The sequence below is a fragment of the Dipodomys merriami genome, unplaced genomic scaffold, assembly GCF_024711535.1.
Source record: "Dipodomys merriami isolate MVZ:Mamm:240054 unplaced genomic scaffold, mDipMer1.0.p SCAF_1, whole genome shotgun sequence".
In the NCBI taxonomy this organism is placed as follows: domain Eukaryota; kingdom Metazoa; phylum Chordata; class Mammalia; order Rodentia; family Heteromyidae; genus Dipodomys; species Dipodomys merriami.
The window spans coordinates 143,318,020-143,344,342 of record NW_027202270.1 but is presented as its reverse complement, the minus strand read 5'-3'; the positions used below and the strand labels follow the sequence as shown (position 1 = coordinate 143,344,342).

General features: G+C 40.8%; 1 protein-coding gene across 4 annotated transcripts in view; it reads left to right on the top strand.

Moving 5' to 3' along the window:
* The window catches only part of Samd4a (sterile alpha motif domain containing 4A), a 229,350-nt gene that overhangs the window by 127,943 nt on the left and 75,084 nt on the right, over positions 1-26,323 (top strand). For all 4 annotated transcript variants that reach the window (XM_070033047.1, XM_070033050.1, XM_070033048.1 and 1 more), the window contains one exon: positions 7,267-7,785. In XM_070033047.1, the coding sequence (XP_069889148.1) occupies positions 7,267-7,785 (519 nt within the window). The remainder of the gene's footprint in view (positions 1-7,266; positions 7,786-26,323) is intronic.

The following is a 26,323-nucleotide window of genomic DNA, read 5'->3' as shown; positions in this document are numbered from 1 at the left end:
ATACTATCAAATCAAATGCTAGGGGGCCAATCTCATAAATCCATTAAAATGTGATCGATAAGGAAATGTTCATGTATAGGAAGGTGAAGACACCATCACCACCCCCCTGGGGCTTACATTCTAGTGAAGAAAGGCAGAAAGTAAATATAATATATATCCGGTCACATGGTGCTAGGTGCTCTGTCTAAAATAAAGCAGATCTAGGGATTAGGAAGTGTAGGGTGAGGTAGGCAACTTAACATAGTGTTGACAGAGAAAGTCTCATTAGAAAAGTGGCACTAGAGCCAAGTAGAGTTGAGAGGTGCTAAATGTGGGCCAGAGGAAAAGTGTGTCAGGCATCAGAAACAGTAAGTAACATGGTTCTGAGGAAAACATTTCTGACACGTTCAAGGAAGCCATAGTGGACTGAAATAAGAGGGAGAGGAACAGAAACAGGGAGAGAGAGAGCCTGCCTGGGCTGGATTTAAACTGTGTTCCTCAGATCTGAGCTTCCTGAGTAGCTAGGATTACAGGCATGAGCAGAGCCCAGATGATCTGGATCCTTTAAGAGTAGCCCTTGTTGGTCCTCGTGAATGACCAGCATCTGATGACCTCCTTGCTCTAAGAGAAATTTCTGTAGCGCTTGTAACTTATAGCACTTGTACATTTCTGTAGCACTATGTGCCACTACATAGATCCCTGCCTTTTCTGATGATTTTAAGTGGCAGAAACATCATGATTCTTTTTTCCAACCAAGTAACATGAAGCTCCTTGTATCAGTTGATTATTGCTGTGTAACAAATTACCCCCCCCAACCATAATAGTTTAACATAATACTTATATCCTAGGAATTTGAGACAGCCTAGTTGGTTAGTTCAAGCCCAAGATCACTTCCATGGTTGTAGTTGTGATATTGACAAGAGCTACAGAAGTCACTTCCCAGGTGGCTCAGACACATGGCTGCTAAGTTGGTTAGGGCTGCTAGCAGAAGTCCCAGCTTCCCCCTCCCCCCCCCACATGGGCATGTTTAAGCATCCCTGGCATGTTTAAGCATATCATTGGAATGACTGGCTTTTCCTATAACAATTGAACCAAAAAAGCAAATCAGAACTGCTTTTTATGACCTACTATCAGAATACCTCCATCTCATTGCTGATCATAGAGAGCTGCTCTGATCAGTAGGTGAGGAGAGTACTCAAGGTGTGAATACCAGGAGTCAAAGTTCAATGGGGGCCATCACACTTCCTGAAAGTACAGAGAGGGTCTTTGTATCTATTCAGAGCATTACATGAGACCAAGGGGCTCCATAATGCTAGACTACCTGGTCCCTCATTATAACTGACAGGATGAATGCACATAATTTGCAGGGCTCTACCCCTACCAAAGTGTACCTTCGGAGAGTCGAGAGCAGGTGCCACCACAAGAATCCTACCATTTGCCATTATTCTCCCCAATTTTTTCAATGTCCTGTCAGTTTGCATCCCTACCAAATGCTTGTTATGTGATGTTATCATCTGTTTGAGTTGTTCAGAGTTGAACTAAATTTAGAAGTGTCTGGTATCTGATGTATCCAGGATTGAATTTGTAATATAAATTCTTCCAAGGAGTATTTAACTGTTTAAGACCCACTAGTAGTCCTGTCTTTTAGCACATTTACTTAGCTAGTACTTGTGTGTCTGTACTTAATTCATAGCCATTTCTCGCATGAGCAAATTGCCTAAATGCACTTGTGAGAAACCCTTTTATGGTAAATGTTATTAAACTGAAAACGAGGGTATAATAAAATAGCAATTTAAGGGTAATTTACTAACAACTGGAGCCCTTAAACATTGACATACCATTGTGTAGTAATAATGCCAGAGACTTGGTATTTAAATGCACTCTTTGTCTGAAGTGACAGTGGGACAGTTTTCTAGTCCTCATACTCTTTAATTATAGCTTTAAATTTTTTTCTTTTACAATTCCTATGTCACTGGTTTACAATTTATAAATCATTATCATGTGCCCACATTAAATATCCACAAGTGCTTATATCTCTGTGCCTTACTCAGAAAAATAATAGAGGATATGATCGCAGGATCTAGTAGAGGTAAGCTGGTGCCATCAAACCTTGGAGTTTGGGGTTTTCCATGATGTTTTCTGCCAAGAGTGATAACAGGTAATGGCAGAGACATCAGAAATAGGAAACATTCATTATTTGAAAATGAGAAAGATTCCTGGTTCCTCTTCAAGAAGTACAGTACAGTATACAGATCAGACCTCCTGCTGCCTAGAGGGTGGTGTGGGTAAAACAGAGAAAGAAGGCCCCTGGACAGGTAGACGGGCCTTACCAGCATGGCCCTAGATCCCATGGTCTGGGGACATTCTGGCTTCTGTTTAACGATAGAGATGCTCACACTGGCCCAAGTCCTGCTCATTCCAAGAGACTGCCTTGCACGAACTAGAAAGCAGGTAAATCCTGTAATGCTGGAGTGTTAATTTGTCATATGGAGCCATCATCAGAGAGACCAGACATACTCAAAAGTCTGTATAATCAGCACACTGTCTCCCTGTAGCAGGCCTCCACAGGAAGCCAAATCATAATCAGAAGCCATTTATTAAGTTGCCCTAAAAAATCACCACTACGGCATCTAGATATACCTCATCTCTGGGAACAGTTCATTCTCTCCATGAAGTCATCTAGAGAGTCAACTCATAGAGTGAGCAGATAATCAGGGCAAGGCAGGCAAGGGAAAGTGAGGTGGATGTCTAGTGACAACAGGTTAGTTTCCTGAGTCTTATCTCAAGATGGGAATGGCTGTCAGAAGGACTGAAGGCTAAAACCTCCTTATCCCTAAAAGGGCCACTCGAGTAGTATATTAATCTTTAGCCACATAACAATGACTCAAAACTTAGCAGCTCAGTTTCTGTGGATCAGGAAATATTGTGCTTCTGGCTCGGGGTCCTTCAAAATGTGTTCTGTAGCTGCAGCCACCTGGCACTTACCTGGGCTAGAGCTCCGCATACAAGAGGCAGTCACATGTTGGTCTTGGTCAGAAGCAGGAGGCTTCCATACACCAGAAGAACCTCCCCATTGGGGTTCTGTAGGGCTCTCTTAATAGGGCCACTGGCTTCCTTTCAAGCGAGAAACCCAAGCAGAGAGCAAAGCAGAAGTCACAGCACTTTCAGAATCTGATCCTTGAGGCCACACATTGCCACTTACACCATTTTCATTTGCCAGTAGTAACTGAACTCACCTTGTACTTGAAAAGAAGGAGACTAGGCTCTGCCTTTCAAGGCGAAGAGCATCAAATTGTGAGCATATTTGACCATGAAGGTTTTCATTTATTTGTGACTGAGCATATTTTGAAAGCACCAAAAGTGCCATCTATATGATCTCAGTGACTCATTTTTCTATGTTCCTATGCCTGGCCTACTCCTCTGCTGAGTCATGTATTCCTTAATATATTGTTGTGTTTAGAACTACATTGTAGTTCTATCCTTTTTAGATATAATAGTTATACATGCCATTCTAGTATGATAGTCAATTATATATTTTAAGCTAATTTGCCAACGTCTATTCTGCCACCTCACTAGCCAGGAAACCTGGAGCACCTAATCTGCCCCATCTGTGCCTCTGTGTCCTCATCTGTGAAATAAGACTAGTTTAAGACCTACCTCACAAGCCTCTTGGGGAGATTAAATGAGTCATTTAGTGCACAGGGCTTAGAAGAATGTATGGAACATAGAAAACACCAAGTACTGTTGGCTGTCACCAGTGGCAGCTGGAATAGAGGTTGGCATAGTGCCATCTTCTAGGTGTGGCGAGCCTAGGAGGACAGCATTATTTCCACGTTCCCAGTGTAGTAAACAAAAGCTGTAATTGTCCTCCTGACTATACCATAGTCCTAGACCATGCAAGTCCCATGGATGGAGCTATTTCCACCCTGGAAGGGAAGGACCAGGGCCAGTCGCTTCTCATCTCCCTTTCTTTTTACTGTGCCTGATCCTCCTCTGAATATTAGGTGAATCCCTGGTAGAGAACAGTTTCATAGCAATAACAGGTTTAGTTTGTGCTCTTGAGTCCTAGTTATGTTTTCATTTTGTTCATAACTTTCTTTTAGGCTGGCCTTCTTTGGAAGGGTAGATCATCCAAACAGGGTAATGACCTTGCAGAAATCTGTGTAGTTCCTCAGCAATGTTTATTCCTCATGCATTTTTAGTGGGGTGATTTCCCAATTTTTATATTTAAATGTACATAGCATAGTTAAGGGTGTAACTGTTTAGAGCCTAGCTTACTTACTGAATAGATTTGCTCTTCATCCTAAGCATATTTGTCACTTAAAGCATGCTTAGTGTTTGGTGTTTTCTTCATCTCCCAGAAACTGCCTTACAAGGTGACTATACCTCCTAGAATGCACGAGGGTTGTCTTATGTCCGGTGGTAATTAGCTAAATATAGAGTAGAGAACTGGGAGGGACTCATCTGTGCCTTCTGGCCTCCTTTCCCATCTGTGCTGACCAGTTTAGGAGCCACCAGCCACACGTGGCTTCTGAGCACTGCAAACATGGCCAACCAAGCTGAGAAGCACTGTCAGTGATGAAATACATCCTAGGTCCCAAAGACTGATGCAAAACACAAAGAAGTGAAGTAGTGCCTTAATAGTCTTATGTTGCTTACATCTTGAATGATGAATGTTGATACAGATTATCAAAATAAATTTTATTCTTTTTACTCTAAGATGGCTAGTAAAATGTTTCAAATTTCATATGTGGCTCATATATTACTACTGAACTATGCTAATCCAAATCGTCTAGCTCAAGTATGAAGGATCCTCTCTCACCCCCCACCCCCAATGGAGGTTCTGGAATCTTCCGTAGTGGTTTCTCCAAATCTCTCATCATTCTGGCATTCCAGTTCTCCGTATCCTATCTTAGTCTCCCCTGCTTCAGTTTGGTGACTTCTACTTCACACAATTGATTTCGACATCTCTTTAGGAAGCCCGGACTTGAGGAGAGCCAAACATCTCTTTATAGTGTTATAAGCTCAGTGGTTCCATTTTTAACTCTTTCCAAAGTCATTGATATTTTAAAAATTACTTTCTGTGGGTCATCTCTGGATTTGTTATTCTGTTTTCAAATATTTATATCCAAAATACCCTACATCACTCTAGATGGACTAGACTAAAGAAGGAAGAGAGGAATTGCTCCCACCAGCAAGTACTTACTTAATTGGTCCTTGAGATATTTTCCCTCATTTAATCTAAGAGCCTGAGCAGGAGCAGATGCATTAGTACCACTCTTGACTGATAAGGCAAATGAGACTCAGTTAAGTAACTTACAAAAGATCTACCACAAAGTAAGTGAGATACCTGAGATAGTCCATTTAAAAAGAGGAAAGGTTTATTTTGGATCCCAGTTTTGGAGGTACCAGTTCATGATTGATTGTTTTGGGGGGGGGTCTGTGGTGAGGCACAACATTATGGAGAGAGCAAACAGTGAATGAGAAGCAAAATGATAGGGAGGAAGAGGAAGTTGTGCTAGTTCCACTATTATTTTCAAGAATATGCCTTCACATAATCCGAGTTACTGAACTGAAATCCCTTTGTACACTACTTAAAATTAAAAAAGAGTACACCTCTAGTGACCAGAAAAGTTCTCACTAAGCCCTATCTCTTAAAGATTTCTGCTGTTTCCTAATAGCACCAACCTGAGAAGTAAGCCCCTGTATCACATGTGCTTTTGGAGGACATTGCAGATCTGAACTTAGCGCACTGGTACTTTTCTTTGAAAGTATTCCTTCTGGTGGTCTACGGAGGCCTCACTGTGTATCACTGTAGATACTACTTGAAAGCCAGCAGGACTGCCTGGCCCTTTGGATAACCATCAGCCCCCAACATAAGACCCTTCCCAAAGAGCACTCAAAGCAAAGTGCATGGTTAGTGTTGAGTGGAAGGGGACAGATAGACCTTTGTGAGTATGTTAAGATCTTCAGAGCTGGGTGCCTGTAACTCATACTTATAATCTTATTAATATCTGAGGATCCATGGTTCAAAGTTAGGCAGGAAAGTCTGTGAGGTGCTTTATCTCACATCCATCAAAAAGCTATGGTTCAAGTGGTAGAACACTAGCCTGAACAACAAAACATGTTTTTGATTAATTAAAAATAAATAAAGATATTATGCTCACTGAAATAAGGTAGCTAAAAAGACAAATACTGTATGATTCCACTTGCCAGAAGCACCTAGAATAATCAGGTTCATGGTGGCAGAGAATGGGGGCTTGCCAGGAACCGGGGAGAGTGGAGATGAGAGTTATTGTTTGGAGATGGATGCAGATCCTTGTGAATGCTCTTCATAACACTAAACTGTATACTTAAAATAGTGGATATTGTGTGTATTTTACTTTTATAAAAAGCACAATGAACTTTACCAAACATCTAAGCCTTAGCATGATGTGATCAGAGGTGCCTCTGGAGCCAGCTTGTTCATTCTAGCTTTGGACCCACAGTTGTTTTTCTGAGTCATCTATTTACAAGAAATCTCTAGGCTTGCTACACTGAAGGGGGAACCCCATTTTCTTCCTGACATAGTTCTCCTTGTGAGAAATGTTTCAAATTTCACACCAATTCCTTCTCCAGGATTTAAAATTTTCTTTATTGCTTGTGTGTGTGTGTGTGTGTGTGTGTGTGTGTGTGTGTGAGAGAGAGAGAGAGAGAGAGAGAGAGAGAGAGAGAGAGAGAGAGAGATAAAGAGGAGAGAGAGAGAGGAGAGAGTACTAGGGCTTGAACTTAGGGCCTGGGCTCTGTCTCAAATTTTTCACTCAAGATTGGTGTTTTTTCACTTGAGCCACACCTTTACGTCCAGCTTTTGCCAGTTAATTGAAGATATGAGTCTTTCCTGCCTGGGCTGGCTTTGAACCTCAATATTCAGATCTCAGCCTCCTGAGCTGCTAGGAGTACAGATATGAAATACTGGCTTCCAACTGAGTCTAGAGTTTTCTAAGGGAAGCAGGGCTGTAGATTCTATTTGGTTAGACCAAAGTAGCCCTTTTAGAGTTGTGAATGGAAATTAGCTTGAGCCTCCAAACATCTAAGAGGTTTTGTTTTTTTTTAAAAATCTATGTTTTCATTGAAGTTCCTGGGTACTGAAAACTTGATGTCAGTTAAACAATTGTCTGTTTTGAGAAAAATGTAGCCAGGGTACTTAGACTGGGCCTCAAATCCACAGACTGCTCTGAATCTAGAGTGTGGTGTTTAGTGTCCTGGTGAATGTATTTGCTCATTTGACCTGTGTGTTTTCCTTTTCAGGAATCATTAACCAATGGCAACAGGAATCCAAGGATAAAGTGATTTCCCTCCTGTTAACTCACCTGCCTTTGCTGAAGCCAGGAAACCTTGACGCAAAAGTAGAGTATATGAAACTGCTGCCCCAAATCCTGGCTCACTCAATTGAACACAACCAGCATATTGAGGAGAGCAGGCAGCTGCTGTCCTATGCTTTGATCCATCCAGCCACATCGCTGGAAGACCGCAGTGCTCTGGCCATGTGGCTGAATCACTTGGAGGACCGCACATCGACCACCTTTGGCAGCCAGAACCGTGGCCGTTCAGACTCTGTGGATTATGGACAGACGCACTACTATCACCAAAGACAAAACACCGATGACAAGCTCAACGGGTGGCAGAACTCTCGGGATTCTGGGATTTGCATCAATGCCTCCAACTGGCAGGACAAAAGCCTGGGGTGTGAGAACGGTCATGTGCCCCTCTACTCCTCCTCATCTGTCCCCACCACAATCAATACAATTGGAACCAGCACAAGTACAAGTAAGTTCCCTGCAAACCCTCTAACGTGATCTGGTTTGGTGACTTGCTGTGTGTGTGGCATGTCTTGCTGACAATGTCTGCTCTGAGCACCTTGGAACCCTGGGAGAGAAGGGCTGATGGGAATTGGCTGTGGGAAAAGGCTTATTGGTTGGTCTCTGAAAAGATGAAAATATTGGACAGGTAAAAGCAATGGAAGGTCCAAATTTGGATTCCAGACAGACCAAGAACAAATAGAGAGGGAGAGAAGAAATGGTGAAAGAAGGAAACATCCTGTTTCTGCAAACACAAATGCCTTTCAAACCCACATGTCTTTCGTCCTGGGGTTTTGGGTTTTGCCAAGACACTGAGTTACTGTGTGATTCTCTAAACCTGATTCTAACCCATGGTTAACCTGCCAGTCTCATGGGCTTTTTTTGCATTTTTTCTTCTTTTCTTTCTAAATTTTTTCTTTCCTTATTATTATTTTTTACATTTCACCCTAGAATGCCCCCTCCCCTTGCATTTCCTGGTTGAACCTCCAGTTGTTGCTCCTGACCAGGGAAAGTAGGCTTGCTGATGGTGAATGCTGATCTATGTGGAGACCTCGTATGGAAGCAGTGGGCTTCCTCTTGCTCAGTTTAACCTCTTAGGAGAGGTGGGCCAGGAACTGCTTTGAGGGAGGGCAGTAGAAGACATTTTCTCCTCCATTCTTTGATCACCAAAGCCAAGTGCCATGCTCATAGCAGGCAACTGGGGCCAGGAGTCCTCTGGGATCCTCTCTGGATCCCAGCTTAGACCAGCAGTGACCAACCTATCACTCATGCCTGTATAAAAGCAGCCCACCATCCATCAGCACTCCTTGTACATGTACAGCCCTGCTTCACATGAATCTGTGAGGTGATTGTCTCAGGGGAAAGGTTTGGCAGTTAGATCTGATGGACTTGTCAACCTGAAGGCACTTCTACTTAGCAGGCAGGAGGAGAGGTCAGGGATGTTGCTCATTGGTAGTGTGTTTGTCTAGCATGCATCAGATCCTGGGTTTCATTCCCTGTACCACAAACAAACAGATATATATGAGACAAGACAACTAAAAATGAACAGGGATGCCTTCTTGGATTTTACCTCCATTTGAGTCTTTTGGCTACTGGACCTCTTTAAATGGGTTTTTCAAGAATGTAAGAACATTGGATTATTAACTACACTAATTGAGTTAGTACCTTAGTGGAATAACCAAGGAAATCCTAAAGATAACTACACTGATATTGTTATGAGAATTTTTAATTTTTTTCTGTTTTTTTATATAGACACAAATAATTAGACTATCTGAAGATTTAGGTGATTGTTGCACTAGTGCCTTATTATGTAAGAGGCTATGATAGCAGACAGTGTCCAATGGCAGAGTTGTGATCAAGCAAGGAACATTTTCTCTAGCCTTTGCTTGCTTGATAGCACAGGGAGTGATGGCGGGGGTTAGTAGAACCACCTTAGTCTCTTGGCTCAAATTTCTTAGGTTAGCCTTGTCCCTCTTACAATAACTGGGAGAGATGCAAGCTCTAAGCAGCCTGCCTTCTCAAAACTTGGTCTTTCATATGTTTACATTTTATGTTATTTATCCTGAAATTGGTCTTGGGTCATTATATATTTTCATCTGTTGGTTGGCACACTCTGGGTTGGGTCATCACAAGGTTAATACATTAAAGATGGCCATCAGGTTGTAGTCAACATACATATTTATCATCATGGCTACCCAGTCCCGTGCAGAGAAGGAGGTTCAGGGATGGCTACCTTGACTTTCTCAATCTTAGAACCCTTGAGTTAATACTTGAGTTGCAAAGGACTTAGAAGTTTAACCAGATGATTACATTACATATCCCTGGGAAAACAAAAGAGTTGGACCTCTTTTTAAAGAGCATCCAGTTCTGTCATCCCAGTATTTAGGAGGATGAACTAGGAAAGTCATGAGTTCAAGGCCCACCCGGGCTACAGAACAAGTTGGAGGCCAGCCTGAGCTATATTGTTAGACCCTTCTTTTTAAAACAAAAGCAAAAAAAAATCATCATAAAGGTGAAACAACTTAGATCTCCCCTTCACGAGGTTTCAGTAATGTTTCTACCACAGTGTTACTTACAGTCACGTTCTACTGCTCTTCATGATCTATGGAGGTCGTGTTCATCGGCATTGCAAACCTTTGGGCTTTTTTCTTGACTTGTGCCTGTCTCACATATACATAGAACAACTGCAGACAGCCTGATGAAAGAACAGAGGTATTAGTGTCAGTACCCTCCAAAATCTAAACCCCAAACCTACAATTTGCTGACTATAACTTGATCAAGTTATCTAACTTCTCTGAACAAAACCTTCCCTTGTAAAATGGCAACATCGTGATTCCCCTCTTTGAGGACTGTGATAAGATAAACAGATAATGTAAATGTCCAGCTCTAGCCAGAGCAGCAAAAATAAGCACATATTAGGTGCTTGCCAGATGAATAAATAAATAAAACTGGAAAAGATGGTGAGAAAAGTGATATTCAGAGTGCATTGACTTGTTCCGTTCTAATGGTTACCTGGTTAAGAGCACCTTTCCCTGAGCTGAGGCCCATGGAGAAGACAGGTGTTCTTTGACTTCCAGTGGAATGATGTCCCTATAAACTGGTCCTAAGCAGAAAATCAGGTAACTCAAAACAGCATTCAATATACCTAGCCTATGTAACATCATAGCTTAGTGTAGCCTATCTTTACACATACTCTGAAAATGTATATTAGTCTGTGGTTGGAAAAAAATCATCTAACACAAAGCCTGTTTTATAATAGTGTATTGAGAAACTTATTTAATTGATTGAATACTTAAAGTAAGAAAATAAAAAGAAATGTTAAGTCCAGTCATCCTAAATCCGTGGTCTGTGGGACTTTGCATATGGAGTGAGTTTTGGCCATGTAACTGTGATAGAAAATGTGTGACTTCTTCTACTGCACTGAAGAGCTACATTTCTTACCTCTGTCAAGGTGGAAAAGAAGAGCTATGCAAAACATAATTTTAAGAACTGAAATCAATTAGTCTACACATTTTCAAATTATCAACCACATTAATGAAAGCCACCCTCTTACTGTTTTTCCCTCTATGTAATTTATTTAATTTATTACTTTTTAATTATTGTTATTATTGAGTAGTTGTATAAAGGGGTTCCAATTCCATAAGTCAGATTATGAGTACAATGGTTTTTGGTCAATTGTCACCCCTTCCTCGGTTCTCATTTTTTCCCCTCATTTTTTCCCTTCTGCCCTTACCCACAAGTTACATAATTCATTTCCTCTTACTGTTTTATTTTCATTTTCAACCTTGGTTTATTCCAGTTTATTTTTCCTGAACTTCAACTAAGTCCCTTACTTGCTTCCTCCCTGTTTAGATTCCAAATTAGCCAACTTCCACCCCAACACTGCTGTCTACCTACTGTGTGACTAACATGGTTGGAATTAATGGAAAACATAAAGAAGCTTGAGATATTGTTCCCACTTGCAGGGTGCCTGTATTAGATACAGGACTTGTCAGTTAAGTCTCACGTTTAAAGATTAAATATTGCTTTTGTCCTGGCTTATTGTCCACAGAGAATTCACATAAGAATCCCAGAGATATATAAAAGAATGGTACACAATTATATAAGTACTGCCATAAGGTCCTATCAGTTTTAATGTCAGTTAAAGGAAGTCTATCTTACTCTCTTCCTTGCTGCTTAACAAAATACCATTGACTATGTAATTTATAAGCAACAAAAACTTATTTGGCTTGTGATCATGGAAGTTGGGAAGTTTTAAGAGCAAGAGACCACATCTAATGAGTGCCAAATACATGGTACATGGCTACATGGTAATGTGGTAAGAAAAAAAAATGTTAGAGAATGCAGAGAGGGCTAAACTCATTTTAAAACAAACCCATTCAAACAATATTTAAGCAATATTTATTGGCCACTCAATTGTATCATCTCTCAACACTTACATTAGGGAAGCAGATTTCAATACTTGAACTTGGAAGAACATATACAAACTATAACAGAATCTATATTATAAGTACTGTCAAATTTTTTGGAGTGTAGGAATCCTTGTGAATTGGAGAATGAAGAAAGACTTTGGAGGGGAAATGGACATGGGCTAAGATGGAAAGGGGGAGGAGAATTTGGTGGGAGAGGACACTCATGGTAGGAATATGCATAGAGAGCAAAAAGATGGATGTGGTAATGTAAAGAGTTGGTTGGGAGATAGTGAGGAGAAAAGAGGCTTATGAAGGAGAAACAGGAGCCAAGAAGACAGTGAAAGTAGACTGAGGAAAGGGGTTTGAAAGCCCCTAAAGAAATTGAGCATGGGAGTGTCATGAGCAATGCTGTATGAGGATTGTCAGCTATGGGCCAACCAAGTAGATAGTGAATGATTCATGTGAAGTCAATAGGTTTCAAAAGTGCATTTGAAAACACAAGTATCATAGGAGTAGATGCAGAGCAGAAGGGATGAATAGGAGAAATAAACCTAAGTGGAATTACTCTAGGATCAGGATTTAGTAATACATTAGATACATATTATTGATTCACAGATTTGTTTACTCACGTAAAAATATTTGTTGAGCTTTTTTCTTTTGGCATTTCTGGGGGTCAAACCTGACTCCTTGTGCATGCAAGGCAAGCAGTCTACCACTAGAGAACATCCCTCGCCTTACTGAGCACCTTATATAGGCTTCTCCTTCTAGGGGCACTTGGAACACATCAGTGGAAAAGACCAAAGTCACTGTCCTTATGGAGCTGGCAGTGTAGTACATATTAGTTATATAAAACATTAGGTTTATATTATATAATAAATTATATGGTTATAAATTTTATATATGTGTATATATATCATTTGAGATTGATTAGTGACATTGAAACAAGACAGAGTCTAGTAAGAAGGATCAAGTGTTGATAATGTGGTGGTTACTGTATGAAGGGAGGTGGTCAGGGTAGACCTCATTGAGAATCTGATATATCAGCAAAGACATGTTAGTGGTATACGAGTCAGACTAGTATCTAGAGGAAAGAGTAGTCCAAGCCAAGTAAAAGCTAGAACAAAGATCACTAGATAGAAGAAGTCTCAGCTTATTTAAAGAAAAGCAGGAAGGGGCTGGGAAGGTGGCTCAGTGGTAGAGTGCTTGCCTTGCATGCATGAGGCCCTGAGTTTGATTCCTCAGCACCATATAAGCAGAAAAAGCCAGAAGTGGTGCTGTGGCTGAACTGGTAGATCACTAGCCTTGAGCTGAAGAGCTGAGGGACAGTGCCCAGGCCGAGAGTTCAGGCCCCATGACTGGCAAAAAAAAAAAAGAAAGAAAGAAAAGAAAAGAAAAAAAAAGCAGGAAGGTTGGTACTCAAAGAGGAGGATGGAAGAAGATGGAGAGAGAAGGATGATTCCACAGGACATTACTGACCATGTCAAGGGCTTGGACTTTTGCTCTCAGGAAACCAGGAAGCTATTGGAGGATTCCTAGCAGATAAGTGATATGACCTGACTCACATGTTAAAGGAATGTCTTTGGCTGCTGTGGTGTAAATATATCATATAGATATAATGTGTTCCTGGCAAAGACAAGAACAGGCAGACCCGTGAGGAGGCTGGTGAGGTCATTCAGACCAGAGATGAGGCTGGCTCAAGCAAGGAGAGTAACTTAGAATGGTCAGAAGCACTCAAGATATACGTTGAAACTAGAGAAGGGATTAAAAAAGCCAGTGTGTTTTGCCTGAGTATCTAGAAGGCTTGTGCTCCTGCCAGTTGAGATGGATGAGTCTTTGTGGATCAAGCAGAGTAGATTTGAGGTTTGTAAAAGTAGGACCTCTGTGTCACAGTTGATAGGTTTGGCATGTCCCAGAGAGGTAGAACAGGTAATTGATAATTAGATATATGGATATGTACTTTAGGCGAGAGAACTGACTAGCACATGGAAGATTCTTAAAGCTACAAGACTAGATGAGATTACTTGTGCAGATATGCATACAGATGGTGACCAAGGACTCTAAACTCAGACACCTCACCTCAGCCTCTGCAGGCTAGAGGAAAGAAAGAAAGAAGTTTAGAAGCTACTTGGGTGAGAGAAAATGTGTGTATGACCAGGCGAGTGGAAGAAAATATTCCAGAGAAAAAAGACCAACTAATTGAGTTACTCATAGGTCTAATAATTGACCATTGGTTTTTTTCAAGGAGAAACAGTTGAAATAAATTGGGGGCAGTTAGCAGATGATAAACGTTGGAACATATTACATCTTAGAGGCGTACATTTGGATGATAAGATAGCACCAAACTTGATTTGGGATGCTTGTTGACACTGGGAAGATATGCCAACATGAGATGGAGAAAAAGGATGTATTGCAGGTAGGCAATAGAAACACACAGAGGATTTGAAGTTAGGGATGAGGCCAAAAATAGGGGCCTCAAATTAGTCCCAATCTAATGAGAATCAACCAGTTTTTATCCCTTCAGATGCAAGAATATCTTATTCCTTGAAGAAGTTGCATCAAGTGAGATCTTGTCTAAGTGCTGGTAGTTTACACCTGTAATCCTGGCTACTGGGGAGACATAGGTTAGAAAGATCTCAGTGCTAGGAGAGCTGGACAAAAAGTTCGCAGAAGACCAAATCTCAACAGAAAATGTTGGGCAAAGGGTGTGTGCTTGTCATTTCCACTGTTGGGGAAACAGGATTGTGCTCCAGTCTGGTCCAGAGAAAAAGTGTGACTTTATCCCCAAAATAGCCAGAGCAAAAAGGGATGAAAGTATGGCTCAAGCTATAAAACACCTGCCTAGCAAGTGTGAAGTTATGAGTTCAAACCCCAGTAACACCAGAAAAGGGGGAAAATCAAGATACCTCATGATGTTTGGGCAGGACTTTTCATTCCATGAGAGAAGAGAAAAGTGGCTTGGGACTGGTTGAGAAGTCAGCCTCATTCTCCTTCGAAGGCAAGGCAATGACTAAACCTATTGACTGAGCAAGAATGTGCTGGCTCTTCATCATACACCTGTGCAACTCGAAAGGACTAAAGTACTGATTATCACATACCTTATGCAAGGTCTGGTCAACTTGGTTTCAGCCATCACAAGAGATTCCAAATACAGAGTGCAAAGAACATGGCATAGCATCACTAGGTTGCTTCCCATCTGAAGTCGGCTATAGAAAAAGTAATTCAGGAAAAGAACAAGGATTTCTTGGCTTTCTTAAATGTTTATAGAACTCCATGCATGGAAGACATTGCTACATCACTTTCCTCAGACTGCCTGTCCATCTCTTTTTCTACTCTGGAAGAAAACTACAAACCATTGCAATGCACTATTCTTTTTAGCATTATATTATTACTGTATTATTATTATTATTATTATTATTATTATTATTATTAAAGGTTTAGTTCCAGGGCTTGAACTCAAGGCCTCTAGCTCTTGCTCAGCTTTTCCCACTCATGCTGCCAGCTTTTTGCTTGTGAACTGGAGATGCGAATCTCTTGAATTTGTCTACCTGTCCTGGCTTCTAACTTCAATCCTCAGATCTCAGCTTCCTGCATAGCTGGAATTATAAGTGTGAGTTCCTAACCCCTAGCTAAAAACATGCTGGCTTCTGTTAGCCACATATGAGGCAAGATCTTAGGAACATAAGGTATCAAAGTGATTCCCAAACTCCATTGCATCTGCTCACTTCCACAGATTGATGGTAGAATTTAGAATCTTAGTAACCTTTATTAATTTTGAATAATTTTCTTTGGATTGATACAAGTGTACATTAAATAAATGTTTGTTCCATAGATCATAAATGAGTGAATTAGTGATAGCAGTCACTAATGTAGTGTTTACTACATACTAGGTATGCATATGCAACTCAGTATGTCAAATATAAAGCCCTTTACACAAATAGTTCATTTAACCCTTAGAATCCCATGATGTGGGCATTATTGTTCTATTCATCTAACAGATAAATGGGCTCAGAGAATTTAGCTTGACCAGCATCACAGATTAAGTAGTAAGGCTGAGGTTTGAACCCAATTAGTCAGACCCAAATCTGACTCAAGTTTACATACCTCTTCCTTCAAATCCTGCCTTCAGAGATTAACTCCATGAGGAACCTGTTTATCTCTGATGCTGAATTTTCCCAAGTTCCCTGCCTGTGAACCAGCTACCCTTCTGTTTTGGTGGTCTCCACAGAATACAGATGTGACACTGTCCAGCCTGCTGCTCCTCTGAGATCCTAGAAACAGAGGTGCTGCTTGTGTGCTAGCTTTGACCAATGTACTTTAGTGTCAGCTCTTAGTGTTTGGGGTTCCAAGTGTTTGGGGTCCCATCTTTGGTCAACATGTTCACTTCTTCCCACTTACAATCCCCTTGGTGATAAGCATTGTTTTTCTTTCATTATTATTGTTAATTTTAAATTATATTTTAATTATCTATATGTATCTAATCATATTTTAATTAACTACAATTAATTATCTACATATATTTAATTATATTTTACTTAACTATAAAGGGGTTAAAATTCAACATGTCAGTTTTAGAAGTACAATACATGTTGATTAGCATTCTGACTTTCATCATTCTTCCCCATCTGTTTCAACCCTTCCCATTCCCTCAATTTTCCTCGTTTCATAGGATATACACAAAATATTATAAATTGCATTCTCCCTCTTTTTTCATTTATCTACCCTTCTGCCCTTGACCTCCCCTCTTCCCTCCCCCATCACAAGTACCAACTTCCTCGTATTCATTTTGGGTTTTTTTTGTTTTGTTTTTTTTTTGTCGGTCCTGAGGCTTGAACCCTGGGCCTGGACGCTGTCCCTGTGCTCCTCAGCTCAAGGCAAGCATTCTACTACTGGAGCCACAGCGCCACTTCCAGTTTTCTAGTGGTTTATTGGAGAGAAGAGTCTCATGGACTTTCCTGCTGGGCCTGGCTTTGAACCTCAATCCTCAGATCTCAGCCTCCTGAATAGCTAGGATTACAAGCATGAGCCACCAGCGCCCAGCTCGTATTCATTTTGGTAGGCTGTGAGTTAGTTCTAAGGAGTTATGCCATCTGAATTCTCCCCTGCTGCATATTCCATACTTTGGTTAACTATTGACTGTATGTATGTGTACTTAACATATTTATACCTTAGATTTAACTTCCACCATTGTGTTTACTGACTCCTCTTTCCAAGGAATCAGAACCTTGGGTGGCTCAAAGTTACAGATATTTTGGAGATGGCAAAGTCCTGGCATGCATTCAGCCGCCATGCTCCTGTGGCTGAGCATCTCTGTCAGATAATGGCTGTCTCTTGCTAAGCCCAGATGTGCCCTCTGAATCCTCCTCAATATGCCCCCCTAGGCAGCCACTACAATTCAATCAGAGACGGCATGTGGGCTGCGCCTCTCTACTCATCTTGCCAGAAATATTTGCTGAACAGTAGGGACTTAATAAATTCCTGGACTCACTAGGCAGATGTTCACAAAAGTAATGAATTTCCAAAATAAACAAGAAAATGTCCCTAGGAATTCACTAAGTATTTAGTGATAATATTGATCATTTAGCCTTCTGTCATAGTCACATAGTAACATTTATTTTTACTCTTGCTCTTTCTGTGACTTAAAAAATCAGTTTCACAACCTATAGACACTTTAAGACATACTGGGATTTTGACCATGCAAGAGTTATAGGAATTTGTATACATGTGATGAAATGCCAGTGTTATACCTAAGTTCTGATAAAAATTAGTGAATATAAAACTTGCCAAGGGGGCTAGGAAGGTGGCTTAGTGGTAGAGTGCTTGCCTTGCATGCATGAGGCCCTGGGTTCGATTCCTCAGCACCACATAAGCAAAAAGAAAAAAGCCGGAAGTGGCACTGTGGCTCAAGTGGTAGAGTGCTAGACTTGAGCTGAAGAGCTGAGGGACAGCGCCCAGGCCCAGAGTTCAGGCCCCACAACCAGACCGCCCCCCCCCCAGAAAAAACAACAAAACTTGCCAAGATCTGAGTTAGGTCCATAGTCTAATTAGCTGCAGTGTGTGAGTGTCGGTTTCCTTGGTTTGATAATACACTATAGTTTTATAAGATTTCATCTTGGAAGAAGCTGGGTGATAATGAGTTCTCATGTGAGAACTTTCTGTATAGTATTTTTGCACTTTGTGTGTGTGTGTGTGTGTGCACGCGCGCGCGCCGCGCACGTGCGCGGGTGCACACGCCAGTACTGGGTTTGAACTCAGGGTTGTGCTCTTTTAGCTGTTTCGCTCATGGCTAGCACTCTACCTCTTGAGCTGTACTTCTCATTTTGGTGGATAATTGGAAATAAGAGTCTCATAGACTCTTATCTGGGCTGGCTTCACACGATCCTCAGATCTCAACCTCCACAGTATCTAGGATTATAGGCATGAGTCATTGGCAACTGACTTATACTTGCTTGTGAGTCTGTAATTATTTCAAGATTAAAATTAAACAAAAATGGTTTGTGATATCCAGTACTCTACTGTATGTGTATGGAGGAGGTAGGGGTATTCTAGTTTGGTAGACTTCCTGAGTAGTCAGTAGAAGTGTTTGTCTTTGCATGAAGCCCATTATGAGCTGGGTGACTGCTAGGCCTTGGAGGGAACATCTGAAGCCAAAGGAATTCAGCCGACAAGATAAGGAGTAGGGATGAGTCTCAAGGAAAGTGGCTGCTTTAAGCGCTCCTAATTTGTAAATGAAAAATGTATTTGTCATTTATTTGTTATTTATTTATTTTTAATTTTTATTTATTCATTATTTTTTATTTTTTTATCATCCTCTTTCAGAAGTACCTAGTTTGTCCATGAAATCCTTTCTTTTTTCCTTCTGCCATGCACATTTTCTTATACAACTACCAGCCACTTGAAGCTCATTCCAGACAGCCTTCAAGAAACCATCAGAACATAAGTATTCAAAAGAAGAGGAGAGTCTAGGCAGACCTGGTAGGAAAACAGCCCTTTGGAGACTGGCAGAGGATAAGGCCTTGAGAGCCTGGTTCTGTTTCTTCAGCTTCAAGTCCAACCCCAGCTTAGCCTTCAGAGCCACTGGTGTAGTTCCTTGTAAACTTTCATGTAATTATTTTGCCTTCCACCAACAGATTTTCTTTCACAGTCCTTCTCCAAACATTGCCAACCTGGCATAAAACTACAAAATTCCATTACTGCCTTAACCCCTCATTTATTCTTCAAAGAGGTAACTAATGAAATAGTTGCTTGGCTTCCTTTGAGAAGCATTTATAACAGCTGGCATGATATATTTTTAGCTGTAGCTTCCTTCCCTTTTGGAGAAACTTTTTTTAGTATGGCATTGGCCTTCCCAACACATACTGCATTGTAAAGATGGCTCAGTGATCTCTCAGAGGACCCGGCATTGCCACTTTTCCTTTTCCCCTTCTCCAAAATCCAAAGGTTTTACACAACTCTGCTCTTCCTCAAGATGCCTAGTGTTTATTTTCTAGAATTTAAGGAAGAACAGACAAAAAGAGGGAAAAGAAACACAGTAGTAAGCAAGAAGCCTCCTAGTTGATTGTCCACTGCTTGGAAGAAGCCAAGACCTCTGTGGGCTCCAGGCACCTTGGGTCATGATTCTGTGCCATCCATTCTCCATCTGGGAGGATTTTTTTAGACTTTAATGACAGCTAGGGTTATTAAACACTAGATGAACTACAAAGGAAGACAGTTGCATTCCCACTCTTTACCATACTTTAAAAATAGACTGGATTCTGATTCGGATAAATGGCTTAAGTTGGACAAGCCTGGTAGAGGGGAGGAAGAAGGAGAGAGAGCTGAACAAAATTGTATTCTATTACATCACAAGACCACAAGTCATGTTCTGATACCAGCTGGCCCACAAACCAATGGTGAACTTTGAAATTTGCACTTGCTTATTTTTTCCCCCTCTTCTCGGTTTTCAGATTTCCAGGAACATACGCAGGTTACCCTGAAGAATGATGTATTATGAATGTAGCTTATACATAGCTTTGCTATCTTTAATATAGAACAGATTGAACCCCTGAGATTCATGATTTCATGTACCAAGGGGAGGGGAAATCCAAGTAGCAGCAGTTACTGTCAACATGGTCTATAGTTTCTACCTTATAAACACTAAAAATCATTCCCATCATCCTCCTGTCCCTACTTAGCCCTCAATATTTTAGTTAGGTACAAGTTGTATTAGAAATCTAAGATATACAAGTCTCAATAATGCCTTTTTAATTGTATCCTCTAGTATTATAGACGTAGGACAGTACTGTATCATCCCTCTGTGAATATAAATACCTTGTACCTGCTTTATGATACGTAGTAGTGACTGTGCTTTATCAGAGCTGTTTTTAATGATGTTACTCAAGAATGTTTTCTTTCCAGATGATGATTGAGACGTTAATTAAAAAAAAATGGTGCCAAGTACCACAACAGTAACAGAACTTCGCATTTTTCTGGGGTTTTGTTTTTTTATCTTTTTTTTTTCTTTTTATTAATGGATGTGCTGGATGTCTAATTTTGTTCAGATGACTGCAGAACCTGGAAAAGCTGTTGCTGCTATTGATGCATAACATACTGCTATTATTGGTCTTTTATATAAATATAAATATATATATACATATATATAATTTGAATTTTTGGAAACTTTAGCTGTGCTGTCAACTTTGGAAAAAGTATCTCAGTTTACCGTGTTGAGTTGGCATTGTACAGAAATTAATAGCCATATTGGTCTAGAAATGTTAAACTTAATTTTTTTCCATTTGTACAGGGGTAAACGCACTGTATTAAATATGTAAGGTCTTATCTACGTGGGTTTGATTACAGAAACTAATAAAGTATTCTCTAAATAAAAAAAAAAAAAGAAATCTAAGATATAGCCAATTAGGAGAAGATTATAAAGCCAGGAGTCAAAGCAGGGCTTGAGGATGCATACCTGTAACTTCAGGATTTGGGAAGCTAGGGCCAGGAAGGTCATGAGTTCAAGCCCCAGACTGGGCAATATAATGATATAAGGAGACCTTCATCTCAAAAGAGAGCAGGAAGGAACAGAGGAAGGGAAATGGGGAGAGAGAGAAAGAAAAGGAAAGGAAAAGGAAAAGAAAAATCAGAAGGCAAGATAGTCACAGGTTTTTGTGGGTTTGGCAAAAGCTAAACCTCTGAACATACACCAGGGCCAGTTTCTTGCCAAAAATCTGGACCATTTCCATGGACAATTTCCATGTTAAGAGTTAAAGAATGGAGCCAATAACAGCATGATTTCCTTGAGACTTTTGTTTCACAACCAACCTTGCTAAGATGTATCCACTCAGGAAAACCCATATAATGGCATTACCAAACAAAATACCTGGGGCAGGCTAATTTTACAAATCAAAGAGTATCTAGGCATGGTGGTTCACATCTGCAATCCCAGATACTTGGGAGGAAGAAACAAGATTGCAGTTTGAGGCTAGCCCAGATAGAACTTGGTGAGAGACTCTCAAGGACAAGTGGAGAATGATGGCATATACCTGTGTGGTCCCAGCTATTCAGGGGGGAGATAGGAAAATCACAATATGAGACAAGGCAGGCACAAACCCTATCTGTAAGATAAACTAAAATCAATAGGCCTGTTGTATGGCTAAAGTGGCAGAATGCTTTGCTTGTAAACTCAAGGCTCTGAGTTCAAATCCCAGTACTAACGTGTGTGTGTGTGTGTGTGTGTGTGTGTGTGTGTGTGTGTGTGTGTGTGTGTGTGTGTGTGTGTGTGTGTGTGTGTGTGTGTGTGTACATACAGCTTTGGAGTCAGACAACTAAGCTTTATAGTTTAGCTTAATATAACTAGGTGTGTAGATACTGATAGTCCCTTGACTGCCAAACCTCTTTTCCTCATATACAAAATGGGAATACATTTCAGAAGATCTGTTGATTTGATCAAGGTGAATAATGGTATGTTCATCATAATAGCTGTTTAAAACACCTAACCATAAGGAATATGGCCTTAAATATACTTAGTTAAATATGCTGTTTTAATTTAAGGCTTATTGTTGTACAACCATTGGGAATCTTTTTGTAGTGCTGGTATGGAACAGGGGTCATACCAAGCAAGCACTCGACCACTGAGCTACATCCCAAGCCCTTGGGAGTTTTTTGAGACAGGGTCTCACTATGTAGTTCAGATTGGCCTTGAGCTTGCTATGAGGTCAAGGCAGGCCTTAAACTTCTGATCTCTTGCTGCCTGCCTCTAGATCCTGACATTATAAGCATATATCACCATGCCCAGCTTCATAGTCTTTGTGAGTGTGTGTGCATGTGTGTGTGTGTGTGGGGGGATGTAGTCCCTTGAAGGGAGGACCCCTGACAAGTTACTCTTTGTCTTTCCTTCATAAATCATTTTATTAATGCACTATTATCCCCAACTTCTTTAAAACAGAGCAGGAATTTAAACACATTTGCAGAAAACAACCTTAAGCACAGAATCTTACTAGATTCTAGTTTCTCTTTTCATAATTTTGCTTACTTTCTTGTCATATAAATCCAATAAGTAATTTTTTAATTTAATTTTATTTTATTTGTGAACATACTGTACAGAGGGGTTACAATTACATGGGCAGGATAATGTGTACATTTCTTACCAAGCATTGCACCCTCCTCCTTTGGTTTACCCTTCACATCCCTTCCCAGCCTCCCCCCTCCCCCCCAATCCCAATCCTTCTCCTTCCCCCCTTCCCCCCCCCCCCGCCCCGCCCCGCCCCGCCCCGACGTTGTAAAGCTCGTTTTGGACATGACAACTTGTACTTCTCATTGTTGCAACAGGTCCACCTGTATCCTTAAACAACTGGTTTTTCCCCATCTCCTCCACAAGTTATACTGACATCAAATATAGTGAAAGCAGGGGTTATACTGTGGGGGAGGGACATACAAAGCAACAAAGAAATAATCTTATAAATGCGTTAGAAACACATGCATGAAAGAAAAAAAACATTAAAATACATATCTAAGGGTTCATTTTCCTGACCTCACATTATCTGACCTTTTCCGCTTGACTCATACATATACTAGATATTGCAAATAAGGGAAACCATGGGACCTATGTTTCTTTGGGCCTGGCTTACTTCACTTAATATAATTTTTTCCAAGTTTTCCCATTTCCTAACAAATGGGGCAATGTCATTCTTTCTGATGGAGGCATAGAATTCCATTGTGTATATATACCACATTTTCTTGATCCATTCATCTACTGAGGGACATCTGGGTTGGTTCCATATCTTAGCTATGGTAAATAATGCTGCAATAAACATTGTTGTGCTGGTAGCTTTAGTGTGGTCTTGTTTGTAAACATTTGGGTAAATGCCCAAAAGTGGGATTGCTGGGTCATAGGAGAGATCTATGTGAAGTCTTTTGAGGAAACTCCATACTGCTTTCCAAAGTGGTTGAACAAGTTTACATTCCCACCAACAATGAAGTAAGGTTCCTTTCTGTCCACATCCCCTCCAACATCTGTTGTTGTTAGAGTTCTTGATTTTTGCCATTCTAACTGGGGTGAGGTGATATCTCAATGTTGTTTTGATTTGCATTTCTTTTATGGCTAGGGATGTTGAACATTTCTTCATGTGTCTATTGGCCATCCTTCTTTCTTCTTCAGAGAAGTTTCTCTTTAAGTCTTTCGCCCACTTATTTATTGGGCAGTTGTTTCTTTGAGGATTTGTTGTTGGGGGGTTTAATTTTTTGAGTTCCAAGTATATTTTAGATATGAGACCCTTGTCCGTTGTATGGCTAGTAAAGATCTTCTCCCAATCCATGGGCTTTCTATCCAATAAGTAATTTTAAAGCAAAAACAATATTTTAAAAGCATTTAAGTTCTCACACAATAATAATTATTATAATTATTATTTTTAGTCAGTCATGGGGCTTGAACTCACGGCTATTCCTGAGTTTTTTCACTCAATGCTAGCACTCTTCCCCTTGAGCCACAGCACCACTCCCAGTTTTCTGGTGGTTAATTGAAGATAAGAGTCTCAGGCCTGTCCTGCCCAGGCTGGCTTTGAAGTATGATCCTCAGATCTCAGACTCTTGAGTAGCTACAATTACAGGCATGAGCCAGTGGTTTCTGGCTTGCAAATTTTTTTGGGGGGGGGGCAGTTGTGGGGCTTGAACTCTGGGTTTGGGTGCTGTCCCTGCACTCTCCAGCTCAAGGCTAGTGCTCTACAGCTTGAGCCACAGTGCCACTTCCGGTTTTCAAGTGGTTTATTGGAGATAAGAGTCTCATGGACTTTCCTGCCCGAGCTGGCTTTGAACTGCAATCCTGAGATCTCAGCCTCCTGAGTAGCTAGGATTACAGGCGTGAGCCACCGGTGCCCAGGTATGCAATTAATTTTTTATAACTCATATGTCATCATTTCTGGAGCACTTTCCATAATTACATGTTTGCAGCTAATACAACTGTCATATACAGGGTTTTTTTTGCCCCTAGTACTGGAGATTGAACTCAAGGCCTTATACTTGCTAGGCAAGAGCTCTGTCACTTGAGCTACATTTCCAGTCCTCACATACAAATTTGGGAATTAATTCAATAGACCCTTGATGGTATACAAGTAAACATACAGGAAGTTGGTGAGCCTTTAGCACCACAAAGTAGCTCAAATTGCATGGAGAATATTGGTGGATCCAACAAGTTGAGTAAGTGAAATTGAGTTAAGAAAGCTTTTTAAGGTTGTTGGGAGGATTAATTGTGAAATGCTGGGGAAGAACTTGCCAATAAGGGATGCTCAGCAAGTCATAGTCCTTACTATTGACAACACTGCCCTCGTTGTCAATGGTAACAAGTACTTCTTCTACCAGCTCCATGACAAAGTTATTCCAACACACTACATTAAAACCAGCCAACACCAGTATTCCCTTAAGTATTGTTCCAAAGATAGAGCTTCCTAAACACCTTTGAAACTGACTAGATATAAGGAAGAACAAATAGTGAGGTAAAATTAGCTAATGTTGTTTGATTGAGCTCTGTTACTAGCAGGCATACATTTTTAAAGGAGTAATAAGTATAAGAAGATCATTCAAATATATTAAAATAACTGTAGGGATGGAGTAGCAATACATGGGTCTGGGTGTAGTACCACAAGGGAAGTGAGACCACTCCCAAATGGACAGAATATTCTGTAGACAGCAAGCAGTGTGTCATAGTGAAAAAGACAGCGGGCTAGTAATTCACTCCACTGCGAACTCCATGTAACTGCAAACTGTGGGGGACTCCCCCTTCTTTCAAAAGGCTTGGGGTTTGGGGCTGGGAAGGTGGCTCAGTGGTAGACTGCTTGCCTTGCATGCATGAGGCTCTGGGCTCAATTCCTCAGCACCACATAAGCAGATAAAGCCCAAAGTGGTGCTGTGGCTCAAGTAGTAGAGCACTAGCCTTGAGCTGAAGAGCTGAGGGACAGTGCCAGCACCAACATTCAGGCCCCAGGACACACAAAAAAAGGCTTGGGTTTGGAGAACCTTTAAAGTTCCTTCCTCCTAGTACTTGTTTCCAAGGTAGGAAAATCTCTAGCTTATAGAGCACCAAGTACAGTAAAGCATTTCAGAGAAGTGGGAGGTGTCAAAGCCAGGAAGAGATTTCCTCACTATATTCAGCATTAACCTCATGCTCAAAAAAAGCCCACCTCATCTTTAAAAGAATGTGAAACCCATAACAGCTACCTGGAATATGAAACCAGGAAGTATGGCAGACTAGGGTTAGGTGGGAAATTACTTTTTACTTTACCTCACTGAGAACATCAGTACCATATGTCACCTAAAACATATAAAATGAAAAGGATACAAGATGTTAGTGAAGGAGATAAGAGAAGATAGGCTAAGAAGAAATGATGAGTCGCTGGGTGCTGGTGGTGTATGCCTATAATCCTAGCTACTCAGGAGGCTGAGATCTGAAGATCATGGCTCAAAGCCAGCCTGGGTAGGAAAGTTTATGAGACTCTCACCTCCAGTTACACACACACATACACACACATGCCAGAAGTGGAGCTGTGGCTTAACTGGTAGAGTGCAAGCAGGCAGAAACAAAGAAAGAAAGAGAATGAGAGGGAAGAAAGAAAGGAGGGAAGGAAAGAAAGAAAGGAAGGAAGGAAGAAGGAAGGGAGGGAGGGAGGAAGGAAAGGAAAGGAAAGGAAAAGGAAAAGGAAAGGAAAGAAAGGAAGAAGAGCTCAGGAACAGTCCACAGGCACTGAGTTCAAGCCCCAGGACTAGTACACAAAAGAAAAAAAATGAGAGTAAATTATCCATCATAGTAATGTTAAATAAGGAATGATTTGATCATTCAGAAATGTGTTGAAGTTTACTACTAGGAAAAGGCACTACCACATGTTCCTCAATCTCTGCCACATGGAAAGAAAAGAAGTTTGGCAAGAAATACTGGTTCAGGTCTCAGTGAAGATGAAATTCTGGAGCATGCGGCAGTTGCAAATGTGGATTCTCTTTCCTTTCTTAAAGAAAAAGGCCTTATTGGAGATTCACCAGGCTTAGGAGCCTCTTAGCTAGATCACAGGCCACTTGCAGCCATTCTTGGTCTGGTTTATGTTTCATTGTGATGGGACCCTTTTGGAAGAAAAGTGG